The following is a 21,665-nucleotide window of genomic DNA, read 5'->3' as shown; positions in this document are numbered from 1 at the left end:
TTGATCTGGGGATGTAAACTTTGCTTGTGACATAAACAGGACACAGAGGGGCAGGTAATGTGACTCAGAAAATTCCTCTCGTCTGAAACAGGCTTCCCATCCATGTGAAGCAGAGTTATTCACTAAACCTATTTAAGGGGAACCTGGTGTAGTGGATGTGAAACCAGAAATACACCCTGGGTCTAGCAATAATATCTCTAATGGACTGAGGGGCAAAGTTACTAGCCATGAATCCTTGCCAAGCATTGGTAGTAACTGTTGAAGGGTGAGCATCTTGAATATGGGAATCACCAGAAAAAAGTGTTTAGAATAGACAAATCCAGAATAGGGTTGTCAGGCACTCACTTTCTTGGGTACCAGGAAAAGTCTTGAATGAAAACCTAGGCCTGCCTGATTTGCAGGAACTGGGTCTATAGCCCCCATAGTCAGTAAAGAAGAAATCTCAGTTTCTACCTCTGCCCTGAGAGTTCTGGGTATGTCTGGGTACCCTTGCAAAACAGGGAAGGTGTGAAAGTAAAACTTGTAACATTGGTTTACTATATTGAGCACCCATTTGTCGTCTGTGATGGTAGACCACACCTCTGCAAACCTGGTTAACCTTCCCCCCAAAGGAAACCCAGGGCCCGCAGAGGTAGGCACAAGAAGGTCAGAGTTGCTGAGAATGTTTGTGTTGGGAAGCTGGCTTAGAACTCCCCAATTTGGCAGAAGCCTGCCCTCTGGGAGATCTGAAACCCCTAGGCCTAGAGCGACCCTGCTTGCCAGGATGAGGGAAAGACCCATTCTTGGAAGGATAATGCCTACTAAACCGAGGAGGCTGAACCTGCAGGAAATCTTTTACAGCTTGCACTTTTACTTCTTCAGTACCTCCTCAGCCTTATTACCAAAAAGATTGTCCTTGTGCAAAGGAATATCCAGCAATTTAGATTTAACAGGTTCAGAAAGAGGCTACTCCCTGAGCCAAGCATGCCTTCCAATTACGGAACCAGTGGCTGCTGCTCTGCAGGAAGCCTCCAAAGTGTCAAAGCCACAATGAATTGAATGCTTATTAACTAAAGTGGCAGAATTCAGTAAGTCTTGTAAATCTTTGTTCTCCATCATGGAAGGAATATCTCCAAGTTTAGCCTTAATAGCCTTCAAAGTATGCTGCTGATACTTAAGCATGTGAAAAAGATAAGTCATGGATCTACTGGCAAGAGTTGAGGAGGTATAGACTTTTTTACCCCACCTGTCTAAGGCCCTAGACTCCTTATCAGAAGGCACAGAATTTTTTGCAATTGTAGCCTTAACACCCTTGGGGCCTTGGGAAATAATTTCTGGATCAGCAGCAGGGTTTTTAAAAAGGAACTGATGAGATTCAGGAATCCTATAATACCTATCCAGTTTTTCTGGGTGCAGGAGGGACAGAATTAGGAGTTAAAGAATTTTCCATGAAAACATCATCCACAACTTCCAAAACTGGAGGTATAGCCAGAGGCGTATGCTATGGCAAATCCAGAAATTCCCCGATTCTTTTCTTAGACTGAGGAAAATCCTGACATTCCCATTTAAAGTGCTCCCTAAGAGTATTCAAAGTATCCCCAAAGGAAAAAATCGTCTGGAGGGGAGGCAGAAGGGACAGAGTCCTCAGCATCAGAATCCACAAAGCCAGAAAAAAAGTTGAGAATTTCCTTCTTCACCAGCAGACATACTGGAAATTTCAGAATCTGAGACAGACAAAACATCAGGAGATAATTCCCTAGTACTCTTTGAAGGGGGGGGATGAGAGCCCCTAATCAGGGAAAGAAGATCACCAGCCATCTTTACCAACTGGGACTGAGGCACAGGAGGGGAGGCCAATACCTGCTTGTGAGTAGGTTTGCGGCTGGAAGGTTTACTAGCAATCGGGAGGCCTAGTAACTGCAGAAGTCTGAACTAAGGTAGTTGGTCTGGTTCTGGTCTCATGTCGAAAAGAAGAGGCATCAGAAGCTGGTGCCTGCAAAGCAGCTCTGGACCCATCTGAGGCGGCGACAGGCAGAGGGTCTGAAGATGAAATAGCAACCTGCGGCATGGAGGACTCCATAAAGGTCTCGGCAGAGGCTTGCGGCTGAAAATCTGCAGACTGCAGGGGCTGCGAAAGCACCTCAATGACTACCGCTGCGTTGACGACCAATTTCACCAGTGCGTCGTCCGCAGATTTAACCCTAGGCCTGTCGCGGTCCTTGTCTTTGCATTTCCTAGGTATATCCGAAGTCGGGAGACCAGAAAACACCATACCGACGGACTTAGGCCAGACCCCAAAATGCTTATACAAAATTTTAGCTCTTTAGTGTATGGTACGCGGGTTAAAGGAAGCACAGAGATTGCAGTTAGGGACCTCATTCTCAAGGCCCAAACAAGTTATACAATAGGAATGGAAATCACGGTGCGGAATCTGTTTTCCACAGGCAAGACAGTTATTAACTTTATCTGACATTCGTTAAAGCATGAAAAGAGGATCCCCAACAAGGTACTTATCTGAAAGCGTCTTCAACCTGGTAGTCGGAAAGCAAAACGTAGGTAAATGGCCGACCGGCACTAGTGCGAATTGCATCTACTTCGGTCTCCATGTCAAAAAAGACTGAGGAAATGGCATCGGCTGCCTTCCTTTATACAGAACATTCTGACATCAGTTTTACAACTGGCGGCAGCAGACATCATATATCAAGGACTCTGGTATTCGGGCCGACTGAGGGCTACCGGGAGGCCAGATAACCCATATGTGAGGACTGCAACAGTGAAACACGAAGAACATCTGGACTGTTCTTTGGGCCAAAGATGGGCATATGGACTCAGACAAACCAAAGCTTGAGGGTGGAGCCAAAACCAATAGAGCATCCCCTTCCAGTATCAGTGGATGGGGGACAATCTTCTGAAAGAATTCAAATGATGAAGCAGAACTTGGCACTATTGAGTATGCACTAGATGGGACTGTCTGTGCTTCTAAAGAGGAGGCAAACAGAGCCAACTGGTAAACCTCCCCCTTACCAACACAAAGTCTGGTTGCCTCCAGAACAGACACTGAAGATGATTTAGAGAGTACAGAGGATCCTGTTGTTGAGAATGGAGCCAAAGAGGTAGGACGGTAGATTGGACCAAGTCCTTGCTGTTCAATGTAAGGTAACTGTAGAATGGGGGAGATGCACAAACCCTGTAGAATCATCTAAATGGAAAACTTGCCAGCTTGGACTCAACACGAGGGCAAATAACCTAACAGTCAAGACAGAGAGGATAATATAGGATTCTCATGTATTCAAATATTCAGACGCCCCTGTGTGAATTATCAACAGCTAATCACACACAATCTTCCCCGGCAATAGCCCTGGACACTAAAACCTCTAAATTACTAGCCAGTGGTTTCAGGAACAATGCAAAGAGTAAAGGCAAAAGAGGGTAGCACTGCCCAGCACCTCTCAACAGCAATAATTCACCAGACATCTCTTCCAGCATCTTCACGAGTAGCAGAAATCCCACAGTTCCCTCACAACATATTCACAAAGCTTTGCAGAAGTCCCACGACTTTACAAAAGTGAACAAACACTTCTAGTCCATCCCCTTGAACGCATTTTGGGGATCTATGGAAATTTTAGTGACTGGGGTTTTACTCACCTGTGCGTCCTAAATAATAACTAATTTTTATTTACTTACATTTGTTTTGCAGGGTAGTATACTGATCAATACTGACTAGCTTCATGCTCAGCCAGGTGAAAAGTAGTTCAGATTAGTTACATAGAAAAAATACTATATATGTACATTATATTAAGCAAGCAGAGTGCAATGTACAATATTTACATTAGTTTCTTAAGTGGGTCAAGCTTCAGGAATTCTGTGAGAGAAGAGAAGTGGAAAGGAGACAGGGACAGCGTGGCCTGTGCTGAAGGGTCACTTGGCTTGGCTGAAGAGGTGCATTTTGAGTTGCACTCTGCATTTGAAGAAAGTGTTGAATTTCTTTAGGCAGAAGGGGAGAGCTTGTCAAACAGTGGGTGCCTGAGAACAAAAAGCATGTGCAGTGGAGTTTGGATCTAGGGGTGATGAGAGTTGTGGCTTATGATTACTGTCTCAGGTTATATGAGTTTTCCTTTCATGATGTTTAGCTGCAAGGGGAGTAAATGTCTGGAGGTGGAGTAGCTTGTAGAGTTGGAATCTTAACAGTAGATTAGACCTTTGATTATGGATACCCATCTGACTTTTTAAATGCATTACATTCTAAAGTACCTACTATTTTTGGTTTACCAAAGATCCATAAAACCATTAATGATTGACCCTTTAGACCTATAGTGGATGGCAAAAATTCAATTACCTTTAGGTGTGCAGAATATGTTGATAGTTTCTTGAAAGAATTTGTTAACTAGGAAAAACAGATATACAAGGATTATTGGTCCTTTCTGGAAACATTTAATAATATGGAGTTCAGTTGTGATGACTTACTTGTCGCAACTGATGTGAAAGACCTTTATACAATTATACCACAACAAACAGGTATTTCCTGGATAGTTGAATTCCTGCCTTCGAAGGGTGCTAGCCAGGACCCAATTAATTAACTGAGGAACTATTAGAATTAATTTTGAGTGACAACTATATTTTATGTAATGGTAATTATTACAAACAGAATTCTGGAGTTGCCATGGGCTCCCCTTGTGAGGGAGCATTTGCAAACATTATAATCGCCTATTGGGACAACAAATACATTTTTCTAGTGACTGGAGTAAATTTTGTAAATGATATACATTTTTTTATGATATTTTTACCATTTGGGAAGGCAATAACAGATGTGAACAATGTTTTGCATTATATTAATACTTCAACTGATTTGTTTTTTAATTTACTTGTGAATATAGCTTTAACAGTATAGCATATTTGGATGTGTTTTTGAGCAAGGACTTCATTAGTGTTGCGTATCTAGGATACGTGGAAAAGAGACTTATTCAAACAGCCCGTTACATTTTTCCAGCTTACACCCATTTAGTCAAAAGAAGTCAGTTACAAAGGGACAGCCAGTTTAGGGCTGCAAGAATGGTCACTAAGGACACAGATTTCAACAACGAATGTGAACTATTATATAATATGTTCATAAGCAGAGGATATCCTGGGACTTTAGTACATGAAATAATCGTTGAAGTAAGGCTAAAAAGAACATCTGGCTATTTTAAACTAGTTTTAAGATCACTGCCTGGTGGCATGATGGAGAATGCATCTGAAGATCCACATTTAGTTTGAACAGTAAGGATACTGAAGTGATTTTTATTGCAAAATACATCAATAATGTATAAAAGACAAAATGTGGGGATGAAGAAAAATGTTTTTTGTAATTAATATGTAAAAAAATTGTGAATCAAATAGGGTAATAATTGTCCTTGCAATTATATTATCACATTTATTAAAACTTGAGGCATTTTTATTTTAATTTTTTGAGTGGTTTTTATATCATTGTTGTACCAGTCTTTTTAGTTGTAAAATTGTTTTAACATGAAATTTACTTATACACAAGCATATTTATGTGAAATGTATTTGTATCAAGAAGACATGGTGGGGATTTTTATGTGGTCATAGTTTTGCATAAATGCAAGTGTAAATGTTTTTTGTATATGTACATACACCTTTAAAAGTGCTTATTCCTATGTATATAGTTTGAGTTGCTCTGATTAGACAGTACTGTGTGATGTCACATTTAAATTCAATATATAAACACCTGCTAATTTCAATTGCTTTATCTGATGAAGTCTATATGTATAAGTGGACGGAAGCACTTATTTAATTTGAGTATTAAATAAATTGCTTTTAACATTCTGGAGGTGTCCAGTGTCTATCCTATTGCCAGGAATTACATTAGATTTAGGATTTTTACTTAGAAGTGTTTGCACAGGTACTTTTATACCTCAAGCATATTCCAAAGAGTCATTCATTGCGTAGACAACAATGTTGGAGGTGTGATGGGGAAGAAAGAAGCAAATGAGAACATATAATGAGCTGGCAGATTTCAAATTCCCTACAGAGTGCTCAGTTGGAAATACTGGGTGAGCAAATTAGGGTAATGAAGGAAAATATTGTTTTTTGAGCATGGATACAGGAAATGATTCTTTTCAGCTGTGACAAAGGAACTGAATTCCCTAAACATAGTAAGGCCTTGCTAAGTTTAATTCTTATGGCTACCAAAAAAGCAATCACTAGAAAATGTAAATCAAAGTCTAAAACAACTGTATTTGAAGCAGTGAACATTTTAACACAGATATAAGAATTCAAAGTGGGATCATTAGAACAGGACAGGAGCAAATTACATAGAAACATGGAAATTATGGGGACAATACATGCAGAATAATGTTTTGGAGGAGTGAGATTTAAGGGGAAGGTAGGAATTTATTAATTTATGTAATGTTGGGCTTGATGAAAGGTACAAAAAAGTTATGTGATGTATAATGTTTGTAAGTAGAAACATTTTAATATGGTTTGCTTTCTTGTATATAAATGTATGTATGCTTGACCACATCTTAAGTGGCAATTCAATAAGGGTGTTAAAAAAGAAATTATATATGTTTAATACATTCTTGCCTTTTTTATCAATAATATATATTAAATTAACTGAATACTGTACCTCCTCTTCAGGCCATTCTGAGGGATCAATTGTGTGAGATGGAAGACAGAACTGCTGACATACTCCTCGTTTAAAATGGACGGTCTCAGAACGCAAGTCCTTCTCTTTTGGGATGTACCTAACAGACCAAGACATGAGAAAAAGAACTGAAAAAGCACACATCTAATAACCCATTAGCAATGCTTTTAAATTCAGAATTTTAAATCATATCTAACTCCCTTTTATGAGTTGTATCTTGTGGGAAATTCAAAATAGAACTGTTTTATTTTATTACCTCAAGCATCCACATAAGATTTAACAAGTTCTGTGTCTTAACATTTGACCATTACTACTAACTGTATCACCCTGAGTGTTGAAAAAAAAATGTTACTAGACTACGTTCAGATTTTCTTGTTGATCATTTAATCCTTCACCAAGGCATAAGACAAGGAATTAATTGTTTCACATTTACAGAACAGATGCATGGAATTCAGTAACTGGAACAAAGCAGAAAAGGATCAGCTTTACTTCCCGCTACCATTAAGGAACCAGGTATCTTGCAGCTGTACTATTAACAGATTTCAAGGGGCAAAGTTCTGGTAAAACACCTGACATTTAGAATGGTGATAGAATGAGATGGCAAAAATGGCAGAAAAATCTAATTTAAGGAATGACAGAGACTATTTTGCATCATGCTGCATAAGCATGCACTTAACATGCAGGTGACAAGATCAACTCTTAACAAGGACAATGGTCAGCTGACCAGACAGGGAGAATCAAGATGTCAATCTCCCTTACCTCAGTGGGTGGAAGGAAGTTGGTCATGTACTAAAAATGTAAAGGCAATTCCATACACATGTACACAATGCCTAGTATCACTATTGGGGGGGGGGGGGGCAGACACCTTGCATCAACACATGCAACAATGGCAGATGAGGGCGTATTTTCTTTAATGACCACATAAAACTAGTAAGGAAGCAAAACAGCAATAAGAGGTATCTACCGTCAGGGATATAAACAAAGTATAGTGGACAGGCACATCCAGATGTTCACTAAACTAATTAGGGAGGGGTACACTCAAAGAAGTGGAAAAATCATTTCCTGCTTAAAGTCTTTGTATCAAAGAAATGGGCAGGTCCAGTTATTAGAAAGAGGAACAATATTAGCTGTTGCTAGGCAAATACTATGCATTACTATGACTATGAACCTTTCACTGTGCTTTGCAGCATCTACTGTGTACTGGTCAACAAGACTGGCAATTCTGGCATAGTACACAGAGCTCAAAGTATATGAAACCAGACAGCACTAGCAAAAGGTTGTCTGTGACATGGCATTCGCAAACAGTTGTCAAGGAATTCCTCAGATGTTGGATTTATAGCATAACACAACTCAGGATCTATCAAAGGAAGCTGTAAAATGACAGTGTTGAAGACAACCTATAGGTAGTTGGACAGTTACAGGCAGTTAGGTAAGGGAAGCAACGAGACACTGTCATCCATGTAGTGATGTGCAGCGGGTTACTACAAAGCAGGTCAAGTGCAGGCATCACAGTAACACTGCAGGAAATTACTTGCCATGTTAATGAAAATGTAGTTTAAAGAACTGGAATCGTGTTAATGAAAATAGCAATTTAAACAGCTAGGTGAGTACTTCAATATGGGTTTATGTTAGTTTATTGACCATGTGATCGACAACCAAAAATATTGAGAACCAATTAAAAATGGAGGTGCAGGAGGGTTGCAAGCCCCTGCTAATTTTATATACTAACAACTCTAAGATCACACTACAGTGGGCAAAAGAACACATTCCCTTATCCCCACCGTAATGTAACCTCCATGCAATTCCATTTCCGTTTATTAGTTAGTTTTCAATATTTTAAGCTATCAATCACATGGCCTTGACCAAATGAATTTTGACAAAGTAAAATTTTGATAAACTAACACAAATCTCTTCAATATGTACAGGTATTTACAAACCAGCCCACCTACTCATTCACTCATACTTGGTGTTTCTGGGGGAATAGACTAAAATAATGTGTGGATTGACTAAGGGTTACCTCAGAAATGACTTTTGGAAGGAAATGGGGAGTGCCTGATCTTTATTTACAAGAAAATACAGCAAGTAGAGCAGGTACAGTCACAAAGACCATCTTTCGAGACAAATCTGTTCTCATTCAAACCCATCATTTCTATCAGCAGGTGCAACAGCACATCAGGCATGAACCATTCAGGCTTCATGGAAAAGTACAGTTCTTCTCAGATGGCTTTAACATGGTAACTTTCTCTTAACACTGCTTAATGAAAAGGGCAGGGTCATGAAACCTCAAAGAATAAATCTAAAACTGAAAAAAAAATCTAAAGTAAGATACCTCTGCAGACCTACAATCTTGAGTTGAAAGGGGAATGAGGCTTTTCATAAGGAGAATCTCTTAAATGGCCTTGAAGGTGGCAATAATAAAGGGCCTGTTGGCAGTACGTGTAGTTGCTGGAAAAGCCATGGTCTCAGCTGGAGATGGCTCTGTTCACATAACGGTGTGATCAGACTGCTTGGAACAGGATTGGCTCCTGAATGACTACAGAATGCAGAGCTAGAAACCATACTATCTTGAAACCAGCAAGAAATGTTAAAAATGAGCTTTCAGATTTCTGCATGGAACTTTGCCAACAATTGTGGGATTTCATTCTTATCCAAGTAATGGCATTCGCAGCTCACTCTCTGCTCAGCTGCAGCGAGTCAAACTTCAATGACGACCAAGTTCTCTTAGACCTCAAACAGATACATTTGTGTTGCAAAACACATCCAAAAGTAACTGAGCATTTACTTAAGATCCATCAAGACTTGAAAACGTGTGTTGTTGCTTATGCTGTCAGGATACCTCCCACCCCCCTGTAGTTGCACTGACATCAGGGAGAGCTGGCACTGCATGGAGTGCAGGAAACAGCTGCCTTGCCCCTGTGCTTAATCTTGAGTACTCCTTTGATTCTCAATCTTACCAATGAAAACTTCAGTTTTAGGTGGTGCTCCAAATTTGAACAGCCGAGAAAACTGCCTTTGACCCCTAAAAGCTTCTAAAGACGGTCTTCTAAACAACTCTGGACCACTGTCAACCACAAACTCCTCAATTCTCTAAAGACACATCTGATGTGAAGTTCGCCTTTGTGGTAGGAGAAAGTAAATGTCAACCAAGACTCAAGTTGTGTGGAGGGACCTACAATGCTAAATTATTCAGCAGAAGTTTGAGAGACCAGGACAAAATCAAGAGTGAGTGGTGACTCTGCAGCCACTGAAAGTAGATATTCCATTGCAGAAGACTTGAGGACTAAAAAACAATGGAGATAGATGGAGCACCCTGTCCTTGGATTGCATTGTAAAATGAAATCAAAAACTACAAATATTTGGATTAATTTTCCAGTACTAACACTGAAATCTAGCACAAGGGTGGTGGCACTACCCTTCAGATGAGATATTAAACCTAAGTCCCATCTGCCTAAATTGGCAGCAGCTAAGGTGGATGTAGAAGATACCACAGCACTTGTTGAGGGTGCCCTGGCTTAATTTCCCTAGTCCGGGTGAATGCCACTCCGGGTCACCCTTGAAAAGGGGCTGCTGGCCTACTGGGAATAACAAAGTCAATAAATAGTAATAAAATAAAAACAAAGTTACTGTTTTCTCCCAATCACACATGCCTGACAAAGCAAATCTCAAAAATCTTTTCCCCTTATTAAAACTGAAATTGATATAGTCTCCCATACAAAACTTCTTGGCATGATTATAAATAAATATCTTAAATATGACCTGCATTTCAATATAACATAGAAAAAGACAACAAAAATTAGGAATGCTATACAGGTATTAAAAAAGGGGTCTGGATGGAGAGATGATAAAATCATCAAGTTAGAGAGAGTAGTACTGCTGGAATTGAATTCACCCTCAAGTCTTAGTCAGTAACTTCACAATGTGGACCCTGTTTTTACAAAATCACACCAAGACGACACAGATATACGTGATATAAAATACAGTCTATATACCATGGAAAGAAGCAGGTTAAAAAAAAGCAAACGCAGCTGGGTGCACAAGTCCCAAGATAACAAATGTCCAGTCCTCATAGGCACACTGGTGTCAGTACTGAAAAATGACAGTGTAGAATCTTCAAGATATGGAAACATTCTTACTATGGGGTTAGGCAAGGCTCATGGGGAGGATGGTACTCCTGTTGTAGAAGGAAATAGTAGTCCACAAAAATTGCAAAAACTGGTGGGCCAAAAACACTCATACAGATGACAGAGTGGACTATTAGGATAAAAAAAAAAGAAATTGTGTATCGTTACTATTATTCAAGAAGCCCAGAACTTCCAGATAGAAGATATCCAAAAAGATTAACAGAGAAATTAGAGGCTGGGAAGGTTGGCATAGTGGTTAAGGTATTTACCTTACAGACACAAGGTACAGGGTTCGATTCTCATGTGAGGTGAAAGGTTAGGCTTATAATGGCCCAGAAGGGCAGTTAGCCCAATACTAATCTAATTTTATCTAATCTATGAACCTAAGAAAAATACTTGCACAACACAAATTGGCATTAATACAACAACTTCATGAAAAACATTACATAGGCCAAAAAACATTGGTCCATTTGAAAAAAGAAGCGACAGAGGAAGTGTGAAAATGCAAAGAACAAGACTTAGATATTTTTGAAAAATATAGAAAAGAAACTTGGACATGGGAAAGAGAGATCTGATATGGTATAATATTTATGCAAAGGAGAAAGCCAAACTAATCAATACCAAAAAAGCAGCTCCAAATATATTTGAAGAGAGATATAGGCAAAGGCATCCAGATATGGAAAATTTTAAAATACAAAAAAATAAGAAAACAAAGAGGAAAGTAGAAAAAAGGATTACTAATTAAGAAGTTAAAGAAATTGAAGTTATGGACTTACCTGTGAAGGATTTAGTGTAGAAAACCCACCTCTAGTAACGTTGCAGCATGATTGAACAGTGAATCCCCAAATTAAGGAGAAACGGGTAGAATGGAAGCATCAGATCAGTTGTCATAGGAAGATACTCTACAGCCTTCAGTAGGAAAACAGAACAAAAGTTGAGCTGTAGCTCCACAGCAAGGGAAGGGACAGAAAACTGTGGCAATTCTGAAGCAGTCAATGTTGTAGAGGGTATGCCAGTAAGTGCCACAAGAAAGAGCAACAGATGACGCGGGTTGCAGCTGAAGAGAGTATGTCACAGAAAGATGTTCTGGAACTTCTGTAGAATGATCACAGGAAATAAATATAAAATATGCCCTTAGTTTAGAAGAAAAAGGTCAAAGGGAAGAGTTGCTTGATTTAAAAAAGATGGATAGACATATTAAGATCAATGAAAGAAAACTGATTACAGAAAGTCAGTAAGATCCAAAATGTAGGAAGTCTGGTAAAACAAATGAACACAGTAATCAAGACTATTAACACAAATTCCCATAATATAACAGAAGTAGGATATATTACAGTGCAGAAAAATTAATAGATAAAAGTTTTATCACAAACATACAGGGCAGTAAGGGAAAGAAAAGGAAGAAATCTAATGCCATCATGGACGTATCCAAGAGAGGAAACTATAAAGCAATCAAGACAAGAAGCGTCACTGGTAGAAGAGTATAGAAGAGGGAGCAGATCAACAAAAATACCTAGAAATATAGACATGATAAAAGAAATGTGCAGTATTAACACAGCAAAATAATATATACCAAACAGTGTCACGCCAGTACGGAAAGGTGCACAGCTTAGAAGTACAAACAGTGAAAATCAAAAAGAAGCCCAGCACACTAAGTCAGCGAGCCCAAATAAATCCAAATTTTACTGAACTAACCAAAAACAGACCGGTTTCAGCATTAAAGCCTTCATCAGTCCAGGTTCTATCAAGCACTACTGCAAATAATTAACTAAAGATATCGGCACAGGCTGAAAAACGTAGAAAATATGCAGATAAATATAAAAAAAATGTACAAAATAAGCAGTTCATTGATGATCCAAAAAGTTTTATAGAGAAATGGGAAACAAAGGAAAAGGAAAGTACAGTTGTGTACACTTACCATAAATGTAGATGTTTGAATGTATTCACTGTTGCAGTCATTACATTTGGGTTATCTGCTTGCAATAGCCCTCAGTCGGCCTGATTAACAAAGTCTTAGGTCCTGCGTCAGTTGCTGTCTCTTCTTCCGTAATGTCAGGTCTATAAAACATGCAGCCGATGCCATTACATCAGTTTTTCTTTCCCCAGATGTCAGGTGCCCGCTTAATGGGAAGCAATAAAACATATGTACACCAATATACAAGGATATACCTCCAACAAAAAAGCAAATACACCAAAAAGCTTTTAATCATAGTAAAGAATAGTAGAGGTATAACCAAACAAATTAGGGGGCTGGAGGGAGGGTAACCAGGACTGCAACAGTGAATACACTTGAAAATCTACATTTATGGTAAGTGCACACAACTGTACTATGTTCTTCGTGTTTCACTGCTGCAGTCATCACATTTGGGTAGATTCCCAAAGCTAAGGATGGGAGGAGGAAGTTAGATAGCATTAGGACCAGCTATAAGACCCTGCAAGACTGCAGTGGCAAAGTCAGCTCTGGACTTGGAGAAAATTGGCAAATGGCAATGCTTGGTGAAGGTATGTACAGAACTCCAACTAGCGGCTTCTAGGATGTCCCTGGTAGGAACACCTCTGAGAAAGGCTGTAGAGGTAGATGCAGCCCTGGTTGAATGGGGTCTGATCCTATGTGGGATAGGTTTTCCATGGTGCTTGCAACAGAAATGAGCCTATCAATTTAGAAATGGTTTACTTTGAGATAGCCTTCCCCTCTGCCCCTGCAGCAAATGCCACCAGCAGTTGTTCAGATTTCCTTTGAGATTTTGTCCGGTCCAAGTAAAATCTAAGTTGTCTGTGCATATCTAAGGAGTGGATTATCCGTTCCCCTTTTTTCTGTGGATTGGGAAAGAAGGCTGGCAAATGAATAGACTGATAGAGTCACACTGGATAACACCTTAGGCATGGAGGGATTGGTTTTGAGGGACACCCTGTCTGCATGAAAGATGATGAAAGCCTCCAAAGCCATTAAGGGCCTGTAATTCAGATGCCCTTCTTGCTGAAGTAATTGCTAAAAGAAATGCTGTTTTCCAAGAAAGGAATTTTAAATCTGCACTAGCAGCTGGCTCGAAAGGAGGAAGAGTGAGTTTCTCCAATACAAAGTTAAGGTCCCAGGCTGGAGTTTGGGCTCTCCTGGATGGTCTTAAATTTTCGGCCCCTCTGAGGAACTGCTTGAGCAGTGGATGTAAGAAGAGGGGAGGTTTTGTGTTATAATGAGCTGAAATGGCTGCGGCATGAATTTTGATGGAGGAAAAAGAAAGTCCCATGTGAAGCATCTCAGTTAAGTATTGTAAAATCTAGGTAAGTTGGGCGCTGCTGTGCTCATCCCTTGAGATTGGTTCCAGGCACAGAATCTTTTCCATTTTTCAGCATAAGATGTTCAGTACTAGGCCGCCTTTCCTCTAAAATGATATCCATCACTGGTTTACTGAGTGATGGTAAGTTAGAGATTAGGTAATTAGCCAGGCTGTGAGGTTAAGGGTTTGAAGCGGAGGGTGCAGAATCTGATTCTTCTGTTGAGACAACAGGGTAGAGGTCAGAGGCAGGTGCCATGGGACCAACAGTGACAAACTGCGAAAGAGGGGGTACCAGTGTTGGCATGGCAAGTCTGGTGCAATCAATATCGTCCTTGGTTTGTCCTGTTTGATCTTTAGCAGTACTTTGGAGAGGAGAGGCAGAGGAGGAAAGGCATAAACTGATGGGATTTCCAGCTGAACGAGAGGGCATCCACTTTCCAAGCCTGTTTGTGGGGAGTCCTTGTGCAAAATTTGTCCAATTAGTAGTTCTTGGGGGAGGCAAACAGGTCTTTATCTGGGCTCCCCCATTTGTTTGTCAACGTGCTGAAAGTCTTTGGTTCCAGTCTCCACTCATTTGGGTCCATGAGGTTTCTGCTTAGTCCGACTGCCAGTGTATTTAGTTTTCCTGGCAGGAATTGAGTTTGTAGATGCACTTGGTAGCTCAAGGCTGTGTTCCATAATGCCATGGCTTGTCTGCAGAGGGGGCAAGAATGCATACCCCCCTGCTTGTTTATGTACCACATAACCGTGGTGTTGTCTGTGTCTACCATTTATTGTCCTGGAAGAATGTGGTCCTTGAAGACTGTCAGAGCATTCTGGACAGCTAACATTTCTTTTTGATTGATATGCAGGTGCATTTGACTTGGGTTCCATTTGTCCTGAATGCACATCCCTGTCAGGTGAGCCCCCCCCAAGCACAGTCTGATGTGTCTGTTAGGGTTTGGGCGGCAGGGGGTAGAGTGAATGGTAGTCCCTTGTTTAGGTGGCAAACCTATGCCCACCAAAGAAATTCCAGGTGTATGCAAGGTATGACAGGAATCATTGCTTCTAGATCCTGAGAATGTTGACACCATAGGCCTTTTAGATACCACTGTAGTTTCCTCATATTCATTCTTGCATATAGAATTAGAAGAATGCAGGAGGCCATGAACCTCAAGGCTTGCAATATCTGCCTTTCAGATAACAGGGTTTTTGTGGCCACTAGTTTGAAGTAGGTTGTCAGATGAATTTGTTTTTCTGGTGTAAGGAAAGCCATCTGGGAAGTTGTATTCAAGCTTGCTCCCAGGAATATAATTTGTTGACAGGGTACCAGGTGCGGTTTCTTTTCGTTTATGGTGTATCCCAGACAAGTTAGCACCCTTTGTACAAAAGCCAGACGATTCAAAAGTATGTCCTGGCTTTCTGCCTGAATTAGACAATCGTCCAGGTATGGGTATATTTGAATATTTCTTTGCCTGCAAAATGCAATGACTGGAGCTAGGCACTTTGTGAATACTCTGAGTGCAGTAGATAAGCCAAAGGGCGGTGCAGAGAACTAATAGTGCTTGTAGCCTGCTTTGAAGCATAGGTATCTTCTGCAAGATTCCCTGATTGGGATGTGCAAGTATGCTTCCTTTAAAAAAATCGAGTGTTGCCATCCAGGCATCTTTTCCCAGCATAGGAAGCAAATGGTGAAGAGTCGGCAACTTGAATTTTGGAAACACCAAAAAGGTGTTCAGAGTACACAGGTTCAGGATAGGACGCCATGAATTGTCTTTTCTGGGTACCAGGAAAAGTCTTGACTAGAAACCTTGTCCTTTTACCTCTTCTGGTACAGTTTGAATAGTCTTTATGCTTAAAAGAGAGAGTACTTGCTTTTGAGCCTCTGCCCACTGATTTGGGGGTAGATCTGGCCAACCATTTAGGGTTGGTAGTGTGTGGAAATGAAATCTGTGTCCTTGGGACATTATATTTAAAACCCATTTGTCCTGAGTAATGGGTGCCCAGTTTTTGGCCTGCAGACCAATCTTTCCCCCTAAAGGAGCAGTCAGTTGAGAAGTGCTTGGAAGTTTTAAAGTCAAGTCATTGCCAGCTTTCCATAGGGGGGAGTCTTACTACTCCCAGATTTGGAATCGGAAGCCCCCCACTGCTTAGTCTTGTGCGTACCATGGTACTGAAACCTGGGGTTTCTGCTGGGTCTGGGTTTGGATTGAGATGGCCTGGAAGAGGCAGGAAAGGACCAATTCTTAGTGGGCCAATGCCTACTAAATCTTGGAGGCTGAACTTGTAAGAAATCTTTAACAGTTTTCATATATTTAGCTTTATCTTCCATCTTTAAGAGCTTCCTCTGCTTTGTTGCCAAACAGACTGTCCTGATTTAAGGGAGCATCCAACAGTTTTGCTTTAACATGATCAGGCAAAGATTGCTCCTTAAGTCAAGCATGCGTTCTAAGTACAGACCCAGTGACAGCAGCCCTGCAAGAGGCCTTTAATGAATCAAACCCACATTGCAAAGTATGTTTTCCAACCTGTTCAGCAGAATGCATTAAATCATGTAAATCCTTATTTTCAGCACAGTCAGGAATCAACATAATTTTCTGTTTAAGCAATCCAATAATATGTTGTTGATACTTTAACATATGAAACTGACAGTTTAAGGCTCTAATGGCTAAGGTTGCAGAAGTGTATACCTTCTTACCCAATCTATCCAGTGCCCTGGAGTCTCTAACAGAAGGGGAAGGATTTTTGGCAGTAGAAGCCTTAATGCCCTTGGGCCCCTGTGAGATAATCTCAGGATCCGCAATAGGATTTTTAAAAAGGAACTTGTGAGAATCAGGAACCCTGTAATATCTATCAGGCTTTCTGGGAGCAGGAGGTAAAGAATCAGGAGCCAAACAAGATTCCAAAAAGGCATCATCAACCATGTCTAAAACAGGAAGGATAGCTAATGGCCTATGTCGAGGCAGGAGTAAGAAGTCCCTAAGCCTCTTTTTTGAATCTGAGAAATCCTGGCTTTCCCAGTGGAAATGCTCCCTTACATTATGCAAGGTTTCACCAAAAGAAAAGACCTGTGGGGGGGGGGGGGCAGAGAGAATAGAGTCCTCTGCATCAGAATCCTCATAAGTAAATAAGGGTAAATCCAGGTCATCAGAAGTAACAAAAATATCAGAATCCTGGTCAGAAGATTCATAAATAAATTCAGTCCTAGGTCTCTTAGAAGAGGATGGTTGGCTTCCCCTGATTAAAGTTACAAGGTCTTCATCCATTCTTATCATTTGTTTTTCAAGCATAGAAGCCTGAGCATGTGGCCTGGGTGTCGGTTTTCTAGGCATGGTATGAGTTTTAGGCCTTAAAGAAGAAGGTGGCGTTGGTTTAATATGCAAATCTGTAGGCCTGAATACACCCTCAGAAGCCGGTGCCTGCACAGCGGCTCCGGACCCATCTAAGGTAGAGACATCTGCAGGTTCTACAGTTGAAGCATCTCGTGGCATACCGGACTCCGAATGGGTCTCAGTATAGGCCTGCGAAAGAGAAGTAGTGGGTATCAGGGGGTGTGAAAGCGCCTCAGTACCGGTGACTGGCTTAGGAGAAGCGTTGTCGGCAGCTTTGGACCTCGGCTGCCTGTCTCTGTCTATATCTTTGTGCTTTTTTCAGAATGCCAGTAGTCTGATGGCTTACCGATGACATATCTGGATAATTGAACCGAGAACCGAAATATTTAGACGTAAATATACCGACGGATAGTGCGTTGGTTAAATAAGGCACAAAACCGACAGCAAGGTATGTCATGGTCAGGGCCTAGGCAAGGAATACAGTACGAATGAAAATCTTTTTGAGGTATTTGCTTTCCACAAGAAATGCAATTATTAACTTTTACTGACATTGGTAAGAAGCAAGGAAAAGTTTCCCCAACGGGGTACTTAGCTTTAGTTGAAGACTTCGGTTTTGAAACTCGAAAATGAATATTTCAGGAGTCGGCTGACTGCTTTGGGCACCTCGCAGCAAGAAAGGCTGATGTAATGGCATCGGCTGCATGTTTTATACCCCTGACGACCTGATGGCATGGAAGAGACAGCAACTGACACAGGACCCAAGACTTTGTTAATCAGGCTGACTGAGGGCTACTGCAAGTAGATAACCCAAATGTGATGACTGCAACAGTGAAACAAGAACATCAGAAACACCATCAAGAAAAGAATAGACATTTTTGAGAAATATCTACAACGACCCTGTGTAACATAACAAAGACACTAAATGGACAGAAATAGTAAAAGAAACAGTAAGACGTTTAAATGTGCAGGATATAAAATGACATGAGGTAACAGCCAGAGAAACTGAAACAAAATTAAGTTCCTAACTGGAAAACCCCAGGCCCAGATGCGGTACCTAACGTCTGGCTAAAAGCATTAACAATGCTAAACAAAGATTTAGCCCTGAGGAAGAACTAATATATGCACACCCCAAACACACACCAGCCTGGTTAACAGGAAAAAGAATCCTCCTCCATAAGAGTGAAACTGCAAGCTATCTTAACTATAGAACAATAAACTTGCCTTCCAACAATGTATAAACTATATACTGTATTAGATGCAGATTGAGTTTATAGTAATTTAGAAGAAAACTCAATCATGGCAATAGTACAAAAGGGTAACAGAAGAAAGTCATATGGAACAAGGGATCATTTCTTGTTAAAGTCGTAAGGAAGAATCTAAATACGGCATGGATAAGATTATAAAAAAAGCATTTGGCATCATCCCACATTCATGGATAAAGGAGTGCTTACAGATGTACAAGATACCTTATATTGCTCAATTACATTACCATGACCATGAAAAAGTGGCAAACCACTTTGCAGTTAAGCCATGATAAAGGACAAATGATCATCCCTGGGATAAAAATTTAGGGGGATATCCCAGGGTGACTCTGTCACCGCTGCTCTTTTGTCTTGCCTTAACCCATTAAGCAGTCTACTTAACAGATTAGGTCATGGTTACAATTTGGCTACCAAACAGCAACAATGAATAAGGACTTTTCTTTTTGCGGATGATTTAAAACTGTGTAGTTTATCAGATGAGAAGCTGAAAGCACAACTACAAGTGGTAAAAACATTAACAGATGATATAAGAATATAATTTAGTCTTGATAATTGTACAAAAAAAAAACATTTAAAGTAGGAAAGCTGCAATACCAAGAAAATATCAGTCTGGGGCAGACTGTGATATAAATGAATGTGAGCAGGAGGGAGTGTATCAATATTTGGAAATTGATTAAGGATTGAAAATAAAACATGAAAAAAATGTGAACTAAACTCAGTAAAGAACATTTTAGAAGACTAAAATTAATACTGAAAATAGTACTGACAGCTAGGAAAAAAGTCCAAGCTATAATCAAATTTCTCTTCCTGTTCTAACCTACAGTTTTGGGGTGACTGACTGGCTCAGAAAGGTATTGGATCAGTTGGACAAAAAGAAAAATGCTTCACGCTTATCAAATGATTTATAGAAATCAGAGCATACCATGATTATATATCCCTCATTTTGAAGGAGTTGTGGGCCTCCTTAAAATTAATTACGTTTATAGATATACAATCGTAGGACTGCATATACATCTGCTGACCTCACAAGATCCAAACATAGTGAAAGTTTTAGAACACAAAAACAAGTCTAAGAGGACGTCCCTGCTTAGTTTAGCAGGAGTATATCAGTCTCGAGTGAGAATGGAAGTCAAGCCAGAAGCAGATAAAAATTCAGGCAGCAACTGAATGTGCTAAAAACAAAAGAAAGAATATAAAGTGAAGGATCAGATGAGAAGGCAAGATATGTAGGAAAGGTATAAATATAGTCTCAAGTTCAGAAAACTCCTCAAACAACCTCATGCCAATCAGGATCTGATGCAAGTATGGTTAAGGAAAGGTACATTTAAACCAAAAGATAAAAAGGTTAATATTGGTGGCCCAGGATATTGGACTACATGTACGTTGGTTTACAAAGTCCACTAAACGTGTAGGAGAAACAGACAAATGCAGACTTTGTAAAACAGAACTGGAAACAGTCACACATCTTGCTGCTGGGTGTGATACACTAATGGCAAAAGGACTGTAAACTGAAAGGCATAAGTATTTGGCAACACTGTTGTATTGGGGATTATGCAAACATTACAATACTGAAGTACCTGAGAAGCACTGGAAACATGAACCACAAATCATTATAGAGAATGATGAGGTTTATAGGACATGGAATCACCCATTACCAACAGTTCAAAAAACAGATGTGAGCAAACCAGATACAGAAATCTACGAAAAGATGACAAAAGTAGCATTGATCTTTGAAACTGCTTATGTACAAAGAGACAGTCAAACTACCAGGATTTGCAGGTAGAAACAGGGAAAATGCGGAGGAAGGATACCCAGGCAGTTCTAATAGTAGGAGGACCAATGGGTCTCACGAAAAAGAATTTAGTCATATTTAGACATGCTACTGTTAAATGTAACCCCGTATGAATTGCAGGAGTCAATTCTGTGCACACTGCAGATCCAGTGAACACCACTTTTGGTTAGCATCAAGGACTGAAACAATACTAATTTCATGAACTTATCGCTACTTACATTATTCACAAAGCCAACAACTGCCCTCCTTTTAGCCCCATTTTCCTTTCCTGCTACTCTAATAGACCACTTTGATCTAATGAACATTTTCTCAGCATATATAAACTCCCATAAAACCCCACAAATCCCAGTCAAAGTCTCTAGTACTCAGTTGCTAAGAATGGAATATTATCCCTCTGCAAATTAGACAGGTTCATAGGTGTATTCTACGCAAATGATCACCGGGGACATTATAAGCCTAGCCAACCATCTCAAATGTATCCCACAAGTTTATGTGCTGGCTTTTAAGTCTAGCCAGGCTTTCTAAATGTATCCCGCAATTTTATTTTAAGGGGCATATGCAAGCTAGGGCAAGATTTACAGGCTGCCTCTAACATCTCCAGTTTCAAATAGCTACTAAAAGATCACCTAAATGAGACTTGGTTCTGCTTCTGCACTACCCTAGGCTGAACCAGTCCCTTAACCTTTCCCCCAAGCATGCTTCTTACCAATTTCTTTTCTCTGAACAGTCAACTTCTCAGATAAAGGACAAATACAATTTTACTTAGGCTACATGTTATCTAGTCATCTCTGTTCCAAACGGGGTACTCAGTGTGCTTAATGTCGTCCGTATGAACTGCAACAGAAGTTTTTCTTTACTCAGCTTATCTCTGTCGAACAATTTGTACTCTATATGTACAAGTTCACACTGAGATTGTGAATTTTTCACTTAGCTAATACATTGTTCTTGTATATTAGGTTTTGCAATAACTTCATTATTTCACTGTAACCATATTATATTAATGTGAACCTTTTCACCCCAGTCCCCCGTTGGAAATGGGATATTACCCCAGTCAGACTTTCCCAGTAAAAAAAAAAAAAATGCAAAATAAAACAGCCAATGTCTTGAACTCTAAAGTATCCGAGTACTACTCCCCCAGTGAAGGTCACTGATTACACTAGAAGCAAAAGCGACTTTTCACATTTGATGGAAGCCCCCAGGAAATGAAATAAAGGGGGAATACAAAAAAGTCAAACTAGGGGTAAATTAAAATGAGCTGTGAGTTAGTAATTTAAATACAGAA

The 21,665-nt window shown here is 40.1% G+C and overlaps 1 protein-coding gene across 2 annotated transcripts in view; it reads right to left on the bottom strand.

Annotated features, from left to right (window-relative positions):
* Window positions 1-21,665, bottom strand: part of RNF157 (ring finger protein 157) — a 1,565,029-nt gene that overhangs the window by 439,111 nt on the left and 1,104,253 nt on the right. For both annotated transcript variants that reach the window (XM_044068100.1, XR_006364438.1), the window contains exon 5: window positions 6,605-6,722. In XM_044068100.1, coding sequence (XP_043924035.1) covers window positions 6,605-6,722 — 118 coding nt within the window. The remainder of the gene's footprint in view (window positions 1-6,604; window positions 6,723-21,665) is intronic.

This window comes from Protopterus annectens, chromosome 4.part0, assembly GCF_019279795.1.
Source record: "Protopterus annectens isolate FY-2018-M chromosome 4.part0, PAN1.0, whole genome shotgun sequence".
Lineage (NCBI taxonomy): Eukaryota > Metazoa > Chordata > Ceratodontiformes > Protopteridae > Protopterus > Protopterus annectens.
This window is presented reverse-complemented; position numbering and strand designations above follow the sequence as displayed.